This window comes from Lactuca sativa, chromosome 9 (genome assembly GCF_002870075.4).
Source record: "Lactuca sativa cultivar Salinas chromosome 9, Lsat_Salinas_v11, whole genome shotgun sequence".
Taxonomy (NCBI): domain Eukaryota; kingdom Viridiplantae; phylum Streptophyta; class Magnoliopsida; order Asterales; family Asteraceae; genus Lactuca; species Lactuca sativa.
In genome coordinates this window covers 7,789,416-7,813,609 of record NC_056631.2, presented here as the reverse complement: position 1 = coordinate 7,813,609, position 24,194 = coordinate 7,789,416, and the positions used below count along the sequence as shown (strand labels likewise).

The following is a 24,194-nucleotide window of genomic DNA, read 5'->3' as shown; positions in this document are numbered from 1 at the left end:
ACAAATTTCTCTAACTTTGTTTCTTTGGGTTTAGCCATGCTTGGCTAAACTAATCTTGGTTGACTTTTGGTTAATCCTTTGAACTTTTATTGAATGTTGAAGAATCCATGAACATGTTCTTAAATCTTTATGGGAATGTTTTGTGTTTTAACATCTTATCACTACTTGTATGTTTTAGTTCATGAGTTTAAATGTGTTTGTGGTGATTAGTTGGCTAATTTCTTGATTAAGTAAAGGATCCTCAAATTAGCAAGCAACAAATGATTTTTGTGTTGTTTTTGTTTCACACAATCATAAAAACATTTCCTCCAACATGGTGGTGAAAGCATTTGACCCCTCTTGGATTTGGTGACTTTTTGGTTCTTAATGCTAGTTGACTTTCACTAATTACATGCTATTTGGAATTAGTGACTTTGACTAAGGAAATTGTTATGAGCTTCTCTAGCCATTTCAACAATTAAGAAAAGTCTAGGTAATCTCAAGCTCCTTGGATTACTATAGCCAAATTAAGGATTTAATTCAAAGTATTGCACCATTGGATTCTAATGATATGTTCATCAAAAGTCAAAGTGAGGAAACTTTAAGTCAACCATCTCTCCCTTATTGATTTTACATCAAACTCTTATTTTTGTTGCATTTGTCTATTTAAATCATAGTTGATTCTAGTTTTTTTCAAGTATTTCAAAACACCAAAACCCCCCATTTTATTTTTATTGTCATTTTACAAGTACTTTTACAAAGAGATTTTTCATAGAGTTATAAATTGAACCAATCTCCGTGGATTCGATCCCTTTACCACTATACACTATTTTAGTGTGTAATATTTAGGGTTATTATTTGTGTTGGCCTCGACAACCACCAAATTTTTGGCGCCGTTGCCGGGGATTGGTTTTGATTTAATCAGTTTGTTTCTCTATGCCTAGATCTCATTGTGCAGGTACTCTAATTTAAAATCCAGAAATTAAAAAAAAAAGAGTATGGTTCGGAAATGAATACTACTTGCACCGAAGACCAACTTTCTGAGCTAGCTCAGTTAGTTATGATGATTGAAAGTGACCAAAGTGTGCAACCCACACCTCTTTTTCGCGATATTTGTGCCCAAAATGGACATCATTCCGACATGTGTCCATATTTACAAGGAGAATGGGCAGAAGTGCAAGAGAAAGGAAGCTACTACCGGTCAAACCAATGGAGTTATGATCAGCCTCAACATGATCAATGGTGGGACAACAACCAAGTTTGGGGAAATAACCATTACCAAAACCCATACCAAACATGGGAAAATAACCAATACCAACTAACTCCACTGTTCCAAGAACCCTATCCTTATCCTCCTCAACAAACTGAAACGCCAAGCATGTCCTTAGAGGACATTGTGAAAAGCATTGCCACTTCTACCCAAATTTTCCAGGAAACAACTCAAGCTAGCCTCAAAAGCTTGGAGCAACAAATAACACAAATTTCTCAATCATTGAGTATAGTGGAATCTCGACACAAATTACCATCTGAAGAGAGCCCATGTCATAACGCATGTTGCATTCCTTTGAAAGATGAGAAAACTTTTGATGGCCCAAAAGTGTTATATGAAGAAGAGGAAGAAGAAGTAGAAGTGGAAGAGGTTGTTAAAGAAGAAGAAGAAATTGAAAAAGCTGACAATGAAACTATAGAGGAAGTGATATGGGTTAATGAAAGAGAGGTTGAGCCGCCCACTACCATTAAGAAACTAACTCCATTGGTAGACCAACCACAAGAGCTGGAAGTGATAAATTTATCGGACTCTTTAAAGGATACGTATCCCAAGAAAGAAGACGCCCAACCGGTCACCTACTCAAAAGCCAAGTCAAAGAAGGAAGAGTTGATCACCTTAATGAACAAGTACAAGAAAGAATATGGTTGGATGATTGCTATTATCAAAGGTCTGAGTCCGGTATGGTTCTCCCGTAAAAAGAAAGTCAAATACAAGAAAAGAGTCCCAATGGAGGTGTGGAAATTAAAAAATGTAGACACGGGGCAAATTTGCAAGGTTAATGGACATCGATTGAAGCCATTCAATGAAGGTTTTGATTCAAATGTCCAAGATGTCGTCCATTTGGACGCCCCAAAGTGTTAAAGTGAAGTTTGGAGGCGTCTCGCCAAAGACGTTAAAGAAGGGCATTTTTGGAAAGCATTGTGTTTTCGTGTTTTTAATTTGAACAAAATGAGTTTTGAAGATGTTTTTGGGATTCAAAAGAGTTGTTTTTTGAAGAAATCAAGAGTTTCTTGGTGTTTGGGGCTGTCCGAAGCAGGAACGGGTGAAAAACGAAGAAAAATGAAGCGAAAATGAAGATCAGGATCAGCGGGTGGGTTGCGCGACCAGGTGTGATGAAGCGACATTGGCCCAAGACTTAACTGCAAGGTCTGCGCGACCCGCGTGCTACTCTGCGCGACCCGCGCACTGTGCTGGGCAATTTGGGCTATTTTTGGCTATTATTTGATCAAGTGTTGACCAAAGGTTTTAATGAGTTGACCTTTTGACTTTTCTTGACTAACATTGACCGAAATTGACCCTTTTTGACCCATAGATTAAAATGTTCAGCTTCCCTTCTTCCTCATTTAATCATCTTGACCTCCCACTCCATTCCTCTCATATAACCTTCCAGCACCCACCTCAACGGAAAATTCAAGATTGTTGGAGTTCTACTGGTCGTAATTTCACGAAATCACCGCCACAAACATCTCCTGTCATCCAATCCTCCGATTTAGGTCATTTTTGCCCTTACCTTAAGCATTGAGGACAATGCTTGTTCTTAAGCTTGGGGTGGGGCATTTCATTTTCCTTTTATATTTTTTTCCATGCATTTTTAATTAGGTTGCATAACATTTTAGATTTAAGCTAATTTTCATTCATTTTTTTAAAATCCAAAAAAATTTTATTTTTTCTTTTTCACCTTTTATATTTTTGCATAACATTTAGCTTAGGCATTAACATTCATGCATTTTTGTTGTCTGTTTATTCTCACCCCTGGATGCCATGGAATAGGTTCACAGTTATTGTATCATTATTGGTCCAGGATCTTGTTGTTATCTCACCCATCGAACGGGGACCATTAGCTGCAGTTTGAGATTTCATACTTGGGATCAAATGCTGGTAGCTTAAAGGGGTAAGTGATCATGAACAGGTAGTTTTCATGAAGAATTATGCATACAATACTAATGACTGTAGGATATACTATAACAATGGATGTCTTAGCCTTGCGGTCACTACCGCCGAGAGGATCACACTTGATCATGTTTGAACCGTTAGGATGAAGCACTAGTGCTTGTCCCCGAGTAGAATCCATATCCGGTCTCTTTACATCACCATATCTTTTTGCGATTTTCTTAAAATTTTGGAGAAGTCTTTTAGTCCGCATGTGGACATTTTCATTATTTTTGAAAAAAAAATTCACAAATTTGAAGAGGAGCTTACATTATATCTTTATGCTCCACACATGGTCATTTTCTCGCTGAGACCATTCGGATTATATTACTACCCTTTTGGTTCCACTTACACACTTTAGGAACCAAAGTCTGAGTCAAAGGGTTGTTATTACATTACCTTCAAGTATAAAAAAAAAACAAAAAACAAAAAAAAAAAAACAAAAAAAGGGGGCAGGCAAATTCCCAGCTGCAGAAATCTGAGAAGGGTGACCGGTTCAATTATTGAACTAAATCTTCCAACATTTTGGTCACCCGGCGTTTGATATTCATTTATTTAGGTATGTTTTAGTGTATATAGATCAAGTTGTTTTTCGCAAATTGGTGATGTTAGGGAGACTGTCGAGTCGGATACTACGGGAGGTTTGGGCCAACACCAAGTGAACCGATTCCTACAACAGTGCCCGAGCGATTAAACCAAGTTACACATGAGAGAAACCAGCAAACGTGAGATCAGAGTGTACACTTAAAGAAGAGCTCCACCCGAGCCCATCCAGCTGCTTTCTCCCTACTACAGATATTCTTCATTGTATGCATGTTCCATTGAGGCTGCGACTGCTCATCCCTCCTTACTCACCTAAAGGAGTTATCCTGGCTGTGGTTTATGGTCCCTTTGTCATCGGATGAAAAAGTAATGAGATAACAGCAAGATCAGTTCTGACCATGTTGACAAACGGCGATCAAGTTCTGCGGTTCTATCCATTCTTTTTATTTTCCTTAGGATAGTTCATCCCGAGTTCATTTTAGTCTTGTCTTACTTGAGGACAAGTAAGGTTTAAGCTTGGGGTGATTTGATAGGTTCATTTTATTTACTTCTTTTTATAGTTTATTTTAGCATATTTCATCCATAATCTAGTTAATTTTCATGCATATTTCCCTTTTTGTTATTTTATGACTATTTCAGGCACTTTCTAGTTTCGTGAGCTTTATTGCAGATTTCATGGAGACTAGTGGAGTGGGAATGTTCGGGACGTATGGAAAACGATGGGAATTGGTGGAAAACAAGGATCTTAGGCTTGATGGGTGGTGGAGATGATGCATGGAGCGAGCTTGATGATTATTTGAAGGCTTGGAGAGAAATAAACATTTAAATTTGCAAGATGCGGGAGTGTATTCAAGCATGCATAGATTATTAATCGGGCGAGTTTACGAGCTACGAATCATTTGGAGAAGCCAAATTGGGCTTAAATTGAAGAAAACTTGAAGAAAAATGGGCTAGGAGCTGATTGGGCTCGCACTGGGCCAAGTGGGCTAAGCTATGGAGGCCCAAAACCTCAAAGATGCTACATTCAGGGACCACCCGCGCAACCCACCCGCGCAACAGCACGCGGGTCGCGCAAGGCCCTGCAGGGGCAATTTCGGGAATCCTTCTTTTGAGCTATTTGAGGAAGGTTGGTGCCCATCTTTTGCATACTCTTGGACATCCGATTTTTGAAGATTCTCTCTGGAGTTTTGGAGACTTTTGAAGGCCAAGAACCCTTGAAGAACATCATATTTTTACCTCTTGATTCTTGCTTAATGTTTGGTACAAATTTCTCTAACTTTGTTTCTTTGGGTTTAGCCATGCTTGGCTAAACTAATCTTGGTTGACTTTTGGTTAATCCTTTGAACTTTTGTTGAATGTTGAAGAATCCATGAACATGTTCTTAAATCTTTATGGGAATGTTTTGTGTTTTAACATCTTATCACTACTTGTATGTTTTAGTTCATGAGTTTAAATGTGTTTGTGGTGATTAGTTGGCTAATTTCTTGATTAAGTAAAGGATCCTCAAATTAGCAAGCAACAAATGATTTTTGTGTTGTTTTTGTTTCACACAATCATAAAAACATTTCCTCCAACATGGTGGTGAAAGCATTTGACCCCTCTTGGATTTGGTGACTTTTTGGTTCTTAATGCTAGTTGACTTTCACTAATTACATGCTATTTGGAATTAGTGACTTTGACTAAGGAAATTGTTATGAGCTTCTCTAGCCATTTCAACAATTAAGAAAAGTCTAGGTAATCTCAAGCTCCTTGGATTACTATAGCCAAATTAAGGATTTAATTCAAAGTATTGCACCATTGGATTCTAATGATATGTTCATCAAAAGTCAAAGTGAGGAAACTTTAAGTCAACCATCTCTCCCTTATTGATTTTACATCAAACTCTTATTTTTGTTGCATTTGTCTATTTAAATCATAGTTGATTCTAGTTTTTTTCAAGTATTTCAAAACACCAAAACCCCCCATTTTATTTTTATTGTCATTTTACAAGTACTTTTACAAAGAGATTTTTCATAGAGTTATAAATTGAACCAATCTCCGTGGATTCGATCCCTTTACCACTATACACTATTTTAGTGTGTAATATTTAGGGTTATTATTTGTGTTGGCCTCGACAACCACCATTCATCCAACTCGCCGAGTCCACCCATGCGACTCGCCGAGTATCTCCAGTTCTTAACCCATGCAGTGGCTTTCCGAGCCATGCAGGGGTTCCAATCCATAGATCTACTCCTCTTCAGACCCTCCATCACGTAAAGTGGCAACCTTTACGTGAATCCCAAGAGATCTAAGCCTAAAACGCTCTATGGCTAGGGTTTGGGACAAAGGAACTTCACCAAAAACTCACGAGCATAGACTTTATGGCTTCTTGGATCATTACCAGCCTAGATCTGAGGTTGTGTCCTCAGATCTAACTCCAAACTCGAGATGGACCTTATTTATGCCCCAAAACCCCACAAATGATAGATCTAGGTACACAAAGGCTTCAAAAACAGATTATTACCTCCAATACCAGCTTCCACTAGATTAGATCTCGGATCTAAGTCCCTCCCTTGCTGTAATCCCCTTGCTCTTCAAGTTCTCTTTCAAGATCCCCCTTCCAAAGCTTTAATCTCTCTATCAATGGTGATCCACTCGATTTCGAGGGTTTGTAGGCTCTCAAGGGTGGTAAGGAGACTGCAGAAAGGATGTTATGTTCTTTATATAGGGCACAACCCCCGGATTAGGTTTTTTTCTCATCCCAGCACCAACTCGCCGAGTCCAACTGCCGACTCGTCGAGTCGATCACTTAACACGTGACCAGAATCGCGACTCGACTCGCTGAGTTTATCCATCGACTCGCCGAGTCGACCTTCCTTATTTACACTAAGAACCCTGAACTTGCACTCCTGAACTCGGGGTGTTACAGAAGCATTATCTACATATATAATTTTCTCTATTTTTGAATAAAGTTTGTAAATTTTAAAACTGTGAATATTGTATACATAAACATTAAAAGAAACATTGGCCTGATGGCCTCCATATATGAAGATATAAATTTAAGTTTTAATTTGAGAATATGGCTTTAAATGTATTTGTTTATGTGTATTAAACTTTGAATTTATTATATTCAGATGTGAATTTTGTATTTTTGTATACTAAACTATAAATTGAATATATTAAGTTATTACCTTTTTATGATTTTTTTGTTAAAATGTGAATGATTTATGCATAAATGTTTGTATTAATTTTCCTATGAATATATTTATTTTTGGTGTGTATGAATATGTAAAAATGTATTAGTTTTTATAATTATTTTGCATTGAACTTTGAATTGGTGAATTAATTGGTTTATTAAACCGTGAAAGGAAGTTACCGGAGGAAACAATAGTGGGGTATAAATGTATTAATTTACTTACACAAATATTTGTGTATATACAATTTGAAAGAAGCATTAACCTATACATATGAAGGTATTCATGTAAGTTTTAAGTTGAGAATATTGTTGTGACTGTATGATTTTTGTGTATTAAACTGTTAATTTATTATATTAAATTGTGAATTAACTGTATTAAGTTGTGATTTGACTATATTAAACTGCAAATCGAATATATTAAACCATTAACTGTATTAAGCTGTGAAATTTTTATGATTTTTTTTTGCTTATGAAATATGATATGAAAAGAATCATTATACACATATATAATTGTATCCAATTTGAATAAACTATATAAAATTTAAATTGAGAATATTTGTGTAAATAAACTTTGAAAGAAGCACTAGCCTATAGATCTGAATGTATAAATATAAATTTTAAGTTGATAATATGGTTGTGAATGTATAATTTTTGTGTATTAAATAGTGAGTTTATTATATTAAACTGTGAATTTTTTGTATTACACTGTGAATTGAATGTATTAAATTGTGAATTACCTGTATTAATCTGTGAATTTTAATGACTTTTGCGTTAAAATATAAATGATTTATGTACGAATATTTGTACTGACTTTTTCATAAACATATTTATTTTTTTATTGTATAAATATGTAAGAATGTATTGGGTTTTATAATTATTTTATATTAAACTCAAAATTAATGAATTAATTGATTTATTAAACTATGGATATAATATCTAAGCTGCAAATCCATGTTTTTATATATAGTTATGATTTGGAAGGAATTATGGTTGCGATGGTGACATAGGTGGTTGGTGGTTGCATATGGTAGTTGGTGGTGATAGAGTTTGGTTTTGACATCTCTAAATATGTATATTATCAATTTGTGATTTTTATGTATTAAACTGATAATGGATTGTATTAAGTTGTATATTTTATATAAATTTTATATTAAAATATTAATGAATGTATGCTTGAAAATGATATATTGTGAAGTAGTGAATTAATTAAACTATAAATATGATACTTTGAACTGTGAATATATCTATAAACGATACATTTTTAAGAGATATCTACAGTTTAGAAGAGAAAAACTTATATTTTTCAAGACATTATTATTTTTTTTTATTAAATTTTATATGTTTGACTTTAAAAATAAAAATATATGTGTTCTAAATTATTACCATAAAAGTTAGAGTTAAAATCAATAGTGATTGTGTTCATCAACAATCCATATGACTGCAAATTATGCTCATGATATGGACTATTGGTTGTGCTCATTAGCTGTCATACAAAAAAAAGTCATCAAATCTTTTTTTAGCCTAAATATGGCTTAGAGACACCATTTAGAGAATATTTGTGTTTTTGGTTTTGAAAAATGATAAGCTGATTATGAGTTCGCTAGTTCTCACAAATCGTTTGGTTCTCAAAAGAACCTGGCTCTCTCTCTCCCTCTCTCTCTCTCTCTCTCTATATATATATATATATATATATATATATATATATATATATATATATATATAAAGAGAGAGAGAGAGAGAGAAGTAAGTTCAAATAAAAACAATAAATAGTGTGAGAAGGTAAAAATATTATGTTTATGTTATTATTTTGCATTAAATGTTGTCTATGTGTATTATTAAAGCAATTCTAATTTGAATAATATCGTGTGATTATTCGTATATTCACCATAATGTTATTATTCTATTATAAATTTTTTGTATATGCGTTATTGTAGTAAATTCTAATATTAGTTTTAACATGTGATTATTCATCCATTCACTGCAAAAATAATGATATAAAACTGAAAGATACAAAATTCATTGCAAAATAGTAATATAAAAGTAGTGTTCTTACGTTTTCACACTATTTACTGTTATATATATATATATATATATATATATATATATATATATATATTAATAGAGATTCATTTGATACTATACTAATTTTGTGAGACCTGAAGACACAATTTTAGCCACTTATTTTGCAGATTAAAAAAATAAAAATATTATTTTCGTCATTTAATTTATCAAAAAAATAAAAAATATAAAAATATAAAAAAAAATTACCGTTTTTTAAATATACCCGAAATATTCCAATACAATATTACACTGTAAATATTCAAATCGAGTTTTTATAATGTTAGAATATTCTAATATTCAATTATAATTGTTAGATGTATATTAAAATATTTTAATATTCTACTAAAATGGTTAGATTTATTAGAATATTCTAATATTCTATTAGAATTGTTTAAATATGTATAGTTTAATATTGTAGTAGAATATTCTAACATTATAAAAATTCGATTTTGAATATTTATAGTATAATATTCTATTAGAATTCACGTATATTAAAAAAAACAATATTTATTTATTTATTTATTTGGATAATTTAAATGACGAAAATAATATTTTAAAAAAAGTTCAAAAAAATGTACATTTTTTTTTTGCGTTTTAATTTTTATTTTGATCTCCAAAATAAATGGTTAGGATTGAGTTCTAATGTCTTACAAAATACTTTTGGCAACTACATTATTATTTTAGGCAAAATAATAATAATAATAATAATAATAATAATAAACCAAAACTAATAAACTTTATTTCTTTATTGAACGTCATTGAAGATGTATTAATTAAATTTCACTATGATCAAATTAAAATAATATAACTATATTTATATTTATGGTCGTTTAAGTTGTATATAATTTATATAATAATAAGCTTTACATACCTAATGTCTTACTGTAAATGAACATCTCCTTCAACTTCATTTTTATTGTACGAAAATTTGAAAAACGATATCCTTAGTAGCAAAATGAGTTGGACAGAATATTTGTCATCGTTTGATAAGTTAAATGATGAAGTATGTTTACTTATTACTATTAAGATTTTATATTTATATAAATCACATATTCATATTTGCATGTATTAATTAGGCTAATGATATTTACACAAATAGTGCACCTCAAGATAATGATACTGATAAAAAATCATTTTCAGATATAAACCTCGATATATGGTATTCAAACTTCATTAGCGGGTTGTATTCATTGAATCTCCTTACAAGTAAATCAAAATAATATAAGTATTTACTTCACAATAGATCATAATGTTTTGTTTGATGGGAAATAATGAATAATGTTCAACTTAATGCATATATTACACTGAAAACTACAAACAAAATGAAATTTAGTGGCACAAAAAAAGTATCAGTGAAAACCAAAAAAGTGTCACTAAAGACCCCCTCGGCAATCAACGACACAAAAAGTTGTCACTAGAAGTGTTGCCGCTAAAGGCTTTTAGTGATGCTTTTTGGTTGTGTCGTTGCAACCCTTGTGTGTTTTAGTGACACTTTTTTTATGCTACTATAGCATTCTTGGTTTTTACGGTACTATTTTATGCCACTATGTAATTGTTAAAAATAAAAATAATATTTATATTTGAAAATTAGTTCCAATTTTTTATACATTTAAATGAAATACAAAATAATAAATGCAAAACATAAAAACATTACCTAAATTAAAACTTAACTTATCAATATTTAAAACAAAAATATCTTCTTAAATGTTTAATAAGACTAAACATTATGCTAGTATTTACTCAAAACATTAAACTATCAAACTAAGGGGTTGTTTTTTTTAATTTACCGGGTCTAGTAAGAACTGACTGCTTACTCGGTCAGTAGTAGTAGTAAGTAGTAAGCTGTTTGATAAATCCACAATTCTACTGCCTCGGTAAACATGGCTAACCCAAGGAGCTTACTCGGTCCGTTCCAAATATGTGGATGACTGGAAAAAAGCATGCTCTCTGCCCTCGTGACCTCTTCTTCCCTCTTTTTTCTGTTGTGTAAGCAATTTTTTCTTCCTCAAGCAGTCGGTAGACTTCCTCCATTCCCCAGATCGACTTCTTCCTCACGTAAGGTCTCTAAAATCGAATTTTCTTTTCCTTATTTTCTATGAAGTTAAAATCGATTTTGGTCTCTAAAATCGATTTTGATATGAAGTTGAGATCAGAAAGCTTTTTTCTTCAATCAATGTTTTCTAAAGTCGATTTTGGTCACTGTAATATCAACTTGATTACTCTATTTGGTGATTGTAATATGAAAGGTTTTCTAAGGTCACTGTAATATGAAATCGCTATTGAAGAGCATAATTATTTTGATTGAGTTTGAGGATTTTTGGCTGATGGAACCACACCATTCTGTCTTATTGAATGTAATTGTAGTGTTGCACTTAACCTGTTTGACAAAAAACCCAAGTGAATATAATAAATAGAAACATCCCTTGATGTCATTCTTCCTAGTATGGTTTTCTCTTATCTTACCATCTCTTAAACAATTTCACTTGTGTTTTTGACTTGTTATTTGTGCAGCTCCTACTAGACATTTATGTGATGGTCATGATTCTTGGTTAAAGAGGAAGAAATTTGTGGATTTAGAAGATGGGAATTTGGATAGGAATGAGATTAATTGATATAACTTCATCTTTTAATCAAGAAGTGAATTTTGTTTTTAAGTAAACTACACTAATGGTACATTAGTTATGTGATTGAACGAGATTTTTTCAATTGTAATGCTAACCATGTAGATGGTTTACTACTTTAATTTTATTTTGATTTTATTCTCTATTGGATTTAAATGAGTATGTTCTCTTCTAACTATGTTCATTTTTTTTAGTAAACTACAACAATGGTGCTTTTAGTCTCTATCGACTACGTCATTTTTTAAATTACAACATTTTGAAAAACTACATCATTTTGATATTTTGAATGCTTTTATTAAAAATGTAATGTTATAAATTAGTTGATAAATCATAAAAGAATTAATATAAAAAATGTTATTTGGGGGTAATATAGTCATTTTGTACAGTCAGTCAGATGCAAAATCAAACAGCAAGTTTCAGTCAGAAGTTAACTCAGTCACAACTTTTAACCAAGTCAGAGTCAGCTTTTAACCCAGTTAGCAACCATCAGACGACCCCTAAATACATGTTGAAAAGAAACACGAAAGTTGACATGAAGATAAACTTTGCATAATTGTTCATCTTGTTTATCCTACCTATGAACAATTGCCTATAAAACAAAAATAATAAATCACATAAAAATATCTAAGAATATCATTAATAATCACGACATAAAAAGAACCATGGATCACTTGGTTATCCTTATTAAAAGTACTTACAATTGTTATGGTGACTTTCACATGACATCCAAATATTAGAGTGTTGAAAAATGGCAACCTATTAGTTGTTGATTTAAAGAAAGTTGTACCTACATAGAAATCAACGTCAACAAAATCCATATCGACTCCATCTGTATAATTAAGATGACATTAAAATTAATAATATGGAATTTTATAAGTAACAAGTCAATATCATGAATCCAATTTTTCTCTATAATGTAATTTTATTTATAGTATATGCACCACGTAATAATTGTAATATTTATGCAGCTGATGCTCGTGATGATTAATAAAATTAAAATATGATAGTGTTTGACAAAACAACGGTAAATGAAAATTGTAATTTTTATTTATTGTAGTTGTGAAAAGATATCATATTATGTTTTTATGCTAAAAATATGAAAAAAAAATATATAAAATAAAAAATCCCTCCCAACCTCCCCTCATCACCTTTATGCTAGGGACTTAAAATTTGTATTATTTCAGTGGAGAATCAATATTAATGATGTAAAATGCGAAATTAATGTCCATCCTTTGCTAGGGACTTAAAATTTATTGTGTTTGTATTATTTTATGTTAATTTGTGCCCCCCACCCACCCACCCACCCTTCATTTGTGTTTGTGTTTGTTTATGTTCATTTATGATGTTCGTTTATCAACTAAACGAATGAACATGAACAAAATAAATTTCTTAACAAATGAACATGAACATAAAAAAAAATCATTTAATTGTTAATGTTTGTTCGTTTATTGTTAAAGGTTAAATAAACGAATATGAACAAATCTCCAATCTCTATTTATGTTCGTTTGGTTAGTCTTGTAACCAAATTGATATCGTTAATGTTAAAACTTAAAAGAAAATTTTAAAATTGAAATATTATATGAAATTTCCTATGATAAAATTGAGATAATATACAAAATAAAATTGATTATGTAATTATACAAAATACACTGATTATGTAAGCATACAAAATAAAATTGAGATATTATATGACAATTCTCACGATAAAATATTTAATAGTTAAAGGGATAAATTAGAAGTTTAGTATATATTAGAGGGTTATAAATGAAAGTCTTAATAAATTGTATATGTAACATGATAGGAATTAGGGATGAGATTTAGAACCGGAAAACCGGACCGGAACCGGAATCGAACCGGTTCCGGTTCCGGGTTTAAAAATTGGCTTTTTTCGGGTTTCAGGTATTTCGGGTTTGGGTCCATCGGGTCAGGGTAAAACGGGTCTAAAAACCGGAACCGGTGTTAGGAACCGAAACCATTTTTAGGGTCGGAACCGGTTTTTGTGAAACGTTTAAAAGATGCATATCTCATTCGTTTCAACTCTGATTGACATGCGGTTTTTTCCAACGTGTAGTTTAAAGTTTGTACATGATTTTAGACTATAAATTTGCTATTTTTAGTTTTATATGTAACATCCATAAATTTCCAACCAATTTAAACTTTTTAAAAACAATCCGTGTTCCATTAGTTATTACAAATACGTTTCCAAATATTATATTATCAAAGTATCCCAGAAACAACATCATAAAAATGAGGAGCGGTACGATCACGCCTTTGCCTTGCCACAATCTCCTAATGTACCTGAAACAATAACTGAAAACTGTAAGCCCGAAAGCTTAGTGAGTTACCCCCAAAATACCCATACACATACAACCATACACATACAACAATGAACAACATACTATGGGTCCAGTCAATCATCGGGTTGGAATACCCCTGAACCTCAACCATTGGACTGGAATGCCAATATACTACGAGTCCAATCATCCTCGGGATGGAATACTCTCGGCCCACAACCATCGGGTTGGAATGCCCACACTCCTACACATACAATAACTACTATGGGTCCAATCATCCATCAGGATGGAATACCCCAGGCCCTCAACAATCGGGTTGGAATGCCCACCTACTATGAGTCCAATCATCCTACAGGGATGGAATACTCCTGGCCCACAACCATCGGTTTGGAATGCCCACCTACTATGAGTCCAATCATCCTACCGGGATGGAATACTCCTGGGCCACAACCATCGGGTTGGAATGCCCACCTACTATGAGGCCAATCATCCTATCGGGATGGAATACTCCTGGCCCACAACCATCGGGTTGGAATGCGCACATACTAACAAACATGTGCACCTATCGTATAACCATATAACAGTCTATAGAGACAACATACTAGGTCCCTATCATCCTCGGGATGGAATACCCTCCACTACCAATCAACCAAGTGCACATATAACAAGTAATTTCCTACCAACATACCGACAGTCAGACCTAACTATAGGTCACTAAGCATAACCACATCCAATCTACCAAGATACTGATTTATCATGTAACAAACGGAACTATCTCAAATACAAATCAAAGGGCCGACCTTGGTGCCTTAGACCCTTGAGTATAGTGAGGATAACTCACCATGCAAATGCCGAACTGAAGAGATGAGATCAAAACTCCCGATCACCGCCATGAACACCACCGCCTAAAACTTCATTGAAACCATAACCATCAGATCCCAAATTACCAAAATACCCTTTGAAGTCAAACTGGTCAACTCTTGGTCAAAGTCACAGTCTTGGTCAAAGTCAACCTTCCTGGTTGACCCTACTCGCCGAGTCATCCTAGTGACTCGCCGAGTTTATGAACTCAGAACCCCACAATTCGCAACTGGACTCGTCGAGTCCTTCAATCCGAGTCCTAGCCTGTCCAACTCACTGAGTCACCACTCAACTCACTGATTTGCATCATAACCAGTTGGGTTAGGGTTTGCGACCCAACTCGTCGAGTCTAAGAACAGACTCGCCGAGTCTACTTAAGTTATCCCTATTCAGACGATTTCAGACCATCTCACTGCTTCGAACTCATAGATTTGGACTCCTAGGGCTAGTTTCACACATAAAGTTTCCAACTATATGTGTCATGCAAGGCAATATAGGCTCAACACAAGCTAGAAAGAAGGTTCAAGACAAGAATGCTCTTATACATGCACAAAGGCTGATGCTTTATGCTTCCATGGACCAAAACCAGCCTAGATCTGAAGTTGCAATCTCAGATCTAGTCCCTACACCCGAAATGGAACCCAATCAAGCTAAAAAGCCCCAAAACCTTAACCATGAATAGATCTAAAAGGGAAAAGCTCAAGGTAACATCTTGTTACCTCAGAAACGTGCCCACAACGAAGTAGATTCCGGATCTACAAGGATTCTTTGATGCTAGCCTCTTGATCTACAAGCTTCCTTCTCTATATTCCTCCTCCCAAAGCTCAAATCTCTTCAACAATGGAAGCTCACACGATTTTAGGGTTTACTGACTCTCAAGGGTAACAAAGAGGCTGAGGGGAGGACATAAGGTCCCTTAAATAGGGTGCAAACCCTAAGATTTAGGGTTTTCACTTCCCAACACTAACTCGTCGAGTCAGGTCACGTATCGCGTGCCCAACACATGTTCCAACTCGACGAGTTAAAGCTCCAACTCGCCAAGTCTACTTTTCCATTTACACTTTACACCCCTGAACTCTTGCTTCTGAACTTGGGATGTTACATTATATTCATTGACTTACAGTCCCACAAAGTCGATATATCAAAACTGAAAGTTTTTAGTTTTTTAGTTTTTTTGTATTTTGTGAAAGTTTTAAAACAAGCATATCTAATTCGTTTGAAGTAGGATTAACATGTGGTTTTGTCCAACTTGTAGTTTAAAGTTTGTACATGAGTTTAGACTATAATTTTGTCATTTTTGGTTTAATATTCAATGATTTACAATCCCCTAAAGTCGGGATGTCAAAACTGAAAATTTTCAACTTTTAAGTTATTTATTTTTGTATTTTGTATTTTGTGAAAATGTTAACACATACATATCTCATTCGTTTAAAGTCGATTTGACCTGCGGTTTTTTCCGTAGTGTAGTTTAGAGTTTGTACATGATTTTAGACGATAATTGTGTCAATTTTGATTTCATATTCAATGAGTTACAGTCCCTGAAAGTCGGGATATCAATATGAAAATTTTCAAAGTTCAACCCACTAAGTAATAAGTAATTACCAAAATTTCCGATTTTTCCGGTTCTAAACCCACTTTATCCGGTTCCGACCTACCCACTTTGATGTTTTCGAGTTTTCCGATTCTAGACTTACTTTACCCGGTACCATTCCCGAAACTGATTCCACTATACTGGTTCGATTTTCGGTTCTACAAAATCCCATTAACCGGTTCCGGGTTTTCCGGGTACGGGTCCATCCGGTCCAGGTTTGGACCCACTTTCATCTCTAATAGGAATGGGAGGGGGGGGGGGAGGAGGGTTGATCTTTTTTGGGGTTTTATGATTTTATGAACGCAACGGAAAATAAGAACAAGAACAAGAGCGATAAGAAAATAACAAAAAATGATAGATTTGATAAACACCTAGACTTATAAATTGAATATCGGGTAAAAACAAGTTAAGACCTATTAACTTGAATTTTAACCAAGATCAAGAAATCATCCGTCAAATGATATGTGATGACAAGTCAAGACCTACTTACTTGAAATCGAGTCACAAATGAGAAACGCATCCCAAACAATGACGAGAATCCGTATTATACACAATAATTCAAGAAAGCAAGACAAACGTTCAAAATTCAACTTCAATTAATTATTCATTTTCAAGATGTTCAACGATGGGGCTATTTATAGCCTTACAAATGCTTACAAAGAGGAAAATATCAAATAAAAAAACTACCTAATAAATGCTAAAATAAAATAACATAAAATTGTATCTAAAAATAAAGTAGAATCTTCTAGATCGTCCACGCGATTAACCATTCAAACCCATACCCATATTGTTTCGGAACAACTCCCAACCAGCTTTTGCATCCACTACTCGCACCCAATGGTTGTTCGCATCCAATAGCCTCGTTTACAACTAAACAACTTCCGAGAATCGCGACTAGACTTGTTCTGCGGTTTGCATCCAGTCGTACCGAAATGGTTCGCTTCACATCGGATCCACTAGTGACTGTGATGGCTTGCGATCATTCGCAATAATTCGCATCAGATCGCAACAAACATACTTTTCGTATCCATCAGTCCATTCACACTCAATACTCTTTTCGCATCCGATAACAATACATTCCGACTCAGTGCGACCGTTCGCACCCAGTTGCAACCAGTCGCAACTACAACCCGAATTGGAACTAAAAAGGCTACCCTATGCAATCATATCATCTCCTCCCCATTCAAAAGGAATTGTCCTCAATTCAGAAAGGCCTTCAAAAAAAATTTCTTTAATCTAAACCTTCCATACAATCCTTTCAACCTGGTCTCTTCTTTCAAATGAAGGATATCTCAAATCATCACCCGTCTGAAAACTAGCATCTTCTTTAAAAATAACTTTCTGACTTAAACACTGAAGAACAACAAACAGAACTTGAACTTTCAAAAACAAATGCTTCTTCTTCTCTCCATAGAGTTCACTAAGGGCTTCAAACACTTTTTCCAAATGTTCATATTATCCTTGACCATACACCAAAATATCGTCAAAATATTTCATCACGAACCTGTTCAAAAATAATTTTAACACTTGTGAAAATTGCAAACTATGGGCATAAGCATCTTCATGAGATCTGGTGTTGTACAAAAGGATTATCCCACGATCATTGTTCTTGAACTTGAAATATACTAATTTAGGATCAGTAACCATACTCATTTTATTCGCTCCAAACAAGATCATAACAAATGTGAGTCGATCGCAACGATAATGAGTTCATTCGGATCACAAAGATGAAACTATTCTAATCGCATTGACACAATCAATCTGGTCGCAATGATGCCACCAATCGCAATGATACCACCAATCACAATGATTCCATTATTCACAATGATGCCACCAATCGCAATGACGCCACCATTCGCAATGTGGCCGACTCCTCTCTGATCGCAGCAATGTGAACTTTTTCTCCAATAGGTTTCTCCTCCACATACATGGGCTTTTCTTCAAACTACTCAAAGATCTTGTCGACCATGCCTTCCATTTGTGGATCAAAAACCACTTTCTTACACTACAATTAGGACCCTACAAAACAACCTTGTAATAATTTAAAGGATTAACAGTAGGCATTCAAAAGAATGGATCATGGTTTGTATTTACAAATTGATGATTAGCACGTCCCATCTTCATGGCTTCCCAATTTAAAGCACATCAAAATAATATAAGTGACAACCCATCTTCAAGGATTCACCAATCTACTTTCGCAATCCCTTTGTCTCCCCCAGATCACAATGGCATGCGATCTAATCAGACAAAATCGCAGTTTAATAGTCTATGGGCAAATTCACATTTGGAACTTCTTGTACCATCTGCTCCACTTTCGTATCCTTCTGACCCACAACCAAAACTTCAAAGTCTTTAACCTGTTCTTCAACAGTTTTGTTCATATTAACAAATTTGATTTTTTCCTCAAGGTTTCAAAAATTATGTCTCTAACCATGAAATTAATCCTTTAAACAAATTCCCATTCCCTATCAGTATCGTAGATAGGGATAGAGTATTCAGTCCAGATCAACAAGATTGACGACTTTCATAATCACTATGGTGTTGTATATAGGATCAGAATCTTCAACAATCGCCTCATCAATTTCGTTTTCAACCACAAAATTAATTTCTTCAATAACTTCTTCTTTCCCATCAACATTAACAACATCAACGACATCATATTTTGGGACCTCATCTTCTTCTTCTGTTTCGGCATTAGAGAGTGAAATATTATCTATATGTTTTTCTGGTTCGTACCAGAGTGCAACCTAGTAGATGAAGGTGCTCTCATTGACTTCTTCTTCTTCACAAACCTTCTCAATCACAATAGATTCTTCACTCACAACAATCATCACGGAAAATTCTCCAATCTCAACAGTAGATCCTCCCATCGATTCATCAAAATCGATCACATCCAATTTTCTTTGCCAATATTTAGAAAATTTACGATAAGTTGTGATTTGGGTAATTCACTGGAACGTACCTTCTTCCGGGTTTATGTTTTAATGATTCCAAAGATGAGATTTTCTTCCTCCTTTCACGACTTCTTTTAGCCTTCAGTCCTTCATACAAAATCGACGTTTCTCCCTTCAGCCTCAAAATCACATTCTTGCAACTCATCTTATCATCCAACCTTTGAAGTTAATTCCTTTTTCAATCTTTTCTTCCTAATCTAAATATTCTTCTAGATCGAATCCACCAATGAACTTAGGCAAGTCATTCACATTAACGCCTCCAACCTTCATTGGCTGTTGTTGGCTTCCATCTTCTTGCAATCCATGCCAGACTTCACGCAAGACATTCAGAAAAGCTAGATATTCAAAATCCATGGCATCCGATGCGATTTCAACCAATCAATAATACCAATATAAAAAACGAACTTGTTGAATCACAACAGCAACACAAAATCGCAACAACAAATCAAAACTAGTCTCATTTTTCAAACAATGATCGCAATCAAACAAAACTTGACAACAAATGAAATCAAACGAACTGGTCAATTAGAACTGGGCTCTGATACCACATATGATACGAATACAGGGGGTTGATTTCTTTTTTGGTTTTATGATTTTATGAACACAACGGAAAATAACAAAAAAAATACAAGAACAATAAGAAAATAACAAAAAATGATAGATTTGATAGACTACTTAGACCTATAGATTGAATATCGGGTGAAAACAAGTTAATACCTATTAACTTGAATTCTTATCAAGATCAAGAAATCATCTGTCAAATGATATGTGACGATAAACCAATACCTATTGACTTGAAATCGAGTCACGAATGAGAAACGCATCCCAAACAATGACGACAATCCGAATTATACACAATAATTCAAGAAAGCAAGAACAAACGTTCAAAATTTAACTTCAATCAACTATTCATTTTCAAAATGTTCAATGATGGGGCTATTTATAGCCTTACAAATGCTTACAAAGAGGAAAGTATCAAATATAAATAAACTACCTATTAAATGCTAAAATAAAATAAATAAAACCGTTTGTAAAAATAAAGTAGAATCTTCTAGATCGTCCATGCGATTAACCATTCAAACCCATCTTGTTTTGGAACAGCTCCCAACCAACTTTCGCATCAACCACTCGCACCCAATGGCCGTTCGCATCCAATAACCTCGTTCGTAACTAAACAACTTCCGCGAATCAAAACTAGACTTGTTTCGAGTTCGCATCCAGTCGTACCAAAATGGCCCGCATTCTCATCTGATCCACTAGTGACTGCAATGGCTTGCAATCGTTCGCAATCGTTCACATCTGATCGCAACCTACAAACTTTTCGCATCCATCGCTCCATTCGCACTCAATACTCTTTTTGCATCCGATAACAATACATTGCAACTCAATTAGGGGTGCAAATGAGTCAAACTACTCATGAGCTACTTGGCATCGACTCAATAAAAGCTCAACTAGAAATTGATTTTAACTGAGCATGAGCCGAACTCGAGCTTAATATTAAGCTCGTTTATTAAACGAGTTCGAGCTCGAGCTTATGTCATTAAGCTTGATTAGGCTCGCGGGCCTAAATAAGCCTATATATAATATAATTTATTATTATTATTATATATTATAATAAAAAATACTTGGGAAATTAAGGATTTAGAGTATTAATAAACAAGCTTCTTAACAAGCTAGAATTGAGCTTAGGCTTATTTAGACATGTTAGACAAAAAAACGAGCTCAGCTCGAGCCCGAGCCGAACTTGTATAATTTTTTACGTGCTTGAGTTTAACTCAATACAAGAATGCTCGAATCGAGCCGAGCTTGAGCTCGAGCGTCATGTAACTTAAACGAGCTTGAGTCGAGCCTAGTCAAATTCGGGTTCGACTCGGCTCGTTTGCATCCCTAAACTTAATGCGACCATTCGCATTCAGTTGCAACTAGTCGCAGCTACCATCCAGATTGGAACTATAAAGGCCGCTCTTTGCGACCATATCATATCAAGTCCCATCAAGTTGAGGTTATTTAAGGCATGGCAATTGTTTTTGACCCTTAAATCAGGTGTATTTAGAATCCTCCAAAAGGGCCAAAACATAGTTTAAATAAAAAAAATAGATTAATTTATTCTGAATCAAATACAATGGGTTAAACCACAATAGGCTGATAAGTTATTATTTGACGTTTAATAAAGCCAGATTAATCTTGTGATAAAGAAGCTTAAATGTTTATAAGATTTCTCATATTCAAACACTTAAAAAAATATTAGTGATGTGAAATAACAATATCAATGAAGCAATCCGAACACCGTCTAGTTTTGCAAAAACCATATGGTTCCATGATTAGTTGAATTGAATTTTATAAGAAATTAGATACTAGTTTTTAAATACATTATATTTATTAAAAAAATCCACGACAGACGAATAAAAAAAACATTTTTGGTCCGACTAAAAGGCAAGCTTTTTAAATCTTATTTTGATCCATTTTAGAAATAAGCAAATCCCAAAAGAGTAGTCTAATAGATGTACCTAAACGTCAAAGCTTTGGGTAACAATATCATGCACGCATAAAGCATAAACACTTGAACACGCTAGTTATACTCTTAATATCAAGAATCCAAATCTAATTAACAAAACTAATGAGGAATGGGGACTTATCCTTGAAAGATACTTGTAATTGACCATAAAAAGCGAGTTGGTTTTGGGGGCATAAAGGGAAAAACAAACCCGCAAAATGATCACATCCATAACAATGTCAGTTGTCAAAGAAACTCTCCAAGAATACAGCAGCTGTTTACAAAACCAGATATCACTACAACAATCAACAACATTAACATTAACGGCCTCGCCCACGACCACGTCCGCGTCCACGGCCCCTTCCACGTCCCACCGGTCTCCCTGAATATAAAAAAAAGAGGATTTAATAAAATATTAAATGTCACAAATAATTTCATTTATTATTATTATTTTAACAAGGAGAAAAAAAGGGGTCGAATGTTGTTAAAAAGAAAATACCTGCAGTTGGTTTCTTTGGTTTGACTCTGGGAGTTTCTTCGACCAGAAGAGTCTCGAGATTTAAGCTGTCGGGAAGGATGTAGTAGCGGATGTTGTTGCCCCTCACACTCAGGTGATCTAAGCTCACTGGATTCTTCCCTTTTAGGGTAAGTTTAACTGTCTTCAAATGTGTATTCATGCTAATATCCACACCTGCAATAAAGTATTTATTGCTTTCAGTTGTGTATAATATGAAAAACATTGTCATTTTATCATTTAATTTAGTAAATCTATCAAACTATTGCATGCTTCTCATGGTCTCTTAGGCGAATGAGAGTTAAGCAATGCAAAGGCGGTTGATTAGAAATGTGATAACTATGATCTTTCATCATTCCTTACAAGTAGTCAAGTACTAAATCATAAAGCTAAAGACACTTCCAATACTCTGATTTCTGAAACAGTTTCTCATGAATATTGAATATTCACAGAAAAAGTACATAACAGCTCATCATAATATTTTATCAGTATCATCTCCCTAGTACTCTGGTTCAGACACCTTCGCTCATTAATAAATTATACAGCTTTAAATGGCTCATCGAATCTTTTGTCCAATTTTTTAGATCTAATTGAGAAACAGTACATGTGGATAGAGAAATTAACTCTAACATGCTAGATATGCCTTCAAACCAAATTTGCATATGTGACATTTACATGATAAGCTGAAAGATGTGAAATTTTACTAATTCCTAGAATGATTGTGTGGTTAATAGGGAAGGATTAAAAGTTATGGCGTACAGGTTATTGTTCTCCACTTTGATTTATAAACAAGTGCAGCAAAAATCTTACAGCCTTAGTAGAAGGAGACGAATTAGAATTCTGATTTTGCAATGCAAACACGAAGTGAAACCTAATCAATGTGAAACGTACCATAAAACACAACATCTAACCCACCTTCTTCGACAAACACAATGTTTGGAGATTAAACTACGTCCATTATTTTGTAAGGAACTCAACGCGTGATTGACAAGGATAAACGTCTGCTCCTAAAAAAACTACTATCGAAGTAAATTTTTAAGAAATATTATATGAAACCGTATAATAATGAACGATTTTCATAAACTAATTCATGTAAAAGTGAAAGAAGAAGATGAAAACCTGTGATTGTTCCGTGAACAACAGTTCCGTTCTTGAGCTCGATCGAAACCGTCTCATTGTTCAACTTCATCAAAAACCTATCCAGTCAAAATCAACCAAAGACAAAAAAAAAAAAAAAAATAGTCAAAACATTGCATAAGAAACCTGCATAATCTCAACAAAGTTCAAATAATCAGCAGAGACCGTTGTCACTTACCGGACGAGCTTCATTGCCGGAGTGAATGCAGAAGAGACTGATGATTAACAATTTGCCGGAGAACGCGAAGGGAAAGAGGGTTTTTTGCTGTTTTAGGGCTTTGGCACGAGAGAACGACTGTGTAATCCTTGTATATTACACTTGTGTAGTTTGTATTTAGGGCCTACTCCCGGCCCATTAGAAAGGCCTCGCTATTCGTTTCCAGTCCAACTATTCGGATATAACTTTTCTTAAATGTTACTATTTGGTGGAAATATTGATTTTGCGAGAGATTGAACCTCAGCGAGAAATAAAAGGCTCAATGCAAAAGATGTGGTGCGTTATACAAGCCTACAACAAAATTGACATTAAAATAATCATGTGGGACACTTGTAAAGTTGTTAAGCAAGGTACTTTCAATTCGGCGCAAATGAATATTGACAAAGCCCTAACTTTGTATGCGTATGACACTAGTGTTCTACGATTAGCACTCACAATTTTTTGTGATCCAAGAAGCATGCTTTTGTTCGACCACTTTTGACAACCCATGATTTACAGAATTTGTAAAAAATGAAGATTTAACCGTGTTACAATCTCGTAAGTTATACTATCCC

The 24,194-nt window shown here is 34.2% G+C and overlaps 1 protein-coding gene and 1 long non-coding RNA gene across 3 annotated transcripts; one reads left to right on the top strand and one right to left on the bottom strand.

Annotated features, from left to right (window-relative positions):
- Positions 1-10,790: 10,790 nt before the first annotated feature.
- On the top strand, positions 10,791-11,749 carry LOC111886409 (uncharacterized). Of its 2 annotated transcripts, none has more exons than XR_002848423.2 (2): positions 10,791-11,012; positions 11,469-11,749. It is a non-coding gene; the product is annotated as an uncharacterized LOC111886409 (long non-coding RNA). The 2 variants fall into 2 exon arrangements; XR_002848424.2 differs by having other exon boundaries at positions 10,791-11,017.
- A 10,161-nt stretch (positions 11,750-21,910) lies between these two features.
- LOC111886435 (small nuclear ribonucleoprotein SmD1a) lies at positions 21,911-23,752 on the bottom strand. The gene is made up of 4 exons (XM_023882682.3): positions 23,602-23,752; positions 23,406-23,482; positions 22,272-22,463; positions 21,911-22,154 (listed from the first exon to the last, which is right to left on the bottom strand). The coding sequence occupies exons 1-4, from the start codon at positions 23,613-23,615 to the stop codon at positions 22,093-22,095; spliced, it is 345 nt and encodes a 114-aa protein (XP_023738450.1). The 5' UTR covers positions 23,616-23,752; the 3' UTR covers positions 21,911-22,092.
- Between the last annotated feature and the right edge of the window lie 442 nt (positions 23,753-24,194).

What these genes read in the sequence shown, in the direction of transcription:
- LOC111886435 (XM_023882682.3), bottom strand. An exon ending in TGTTCACGGAACAATCACAG is followed by an intron (nt 22,464 to 23,405) that starts GTTTTCATCTTC and finishes ACTTTATTGCAG; the next exon opens with GTGTGGATATTAGCATGAAT. An exon ending in ACCAAAGAAACCAACTGCAG is followed by an intron (nt 22,155 to 22,271) that starts GTATTTTCTTTT and finishes TTTTATATTCAG; the next exon opens with GGAGACCGGTGGGACGTGGA.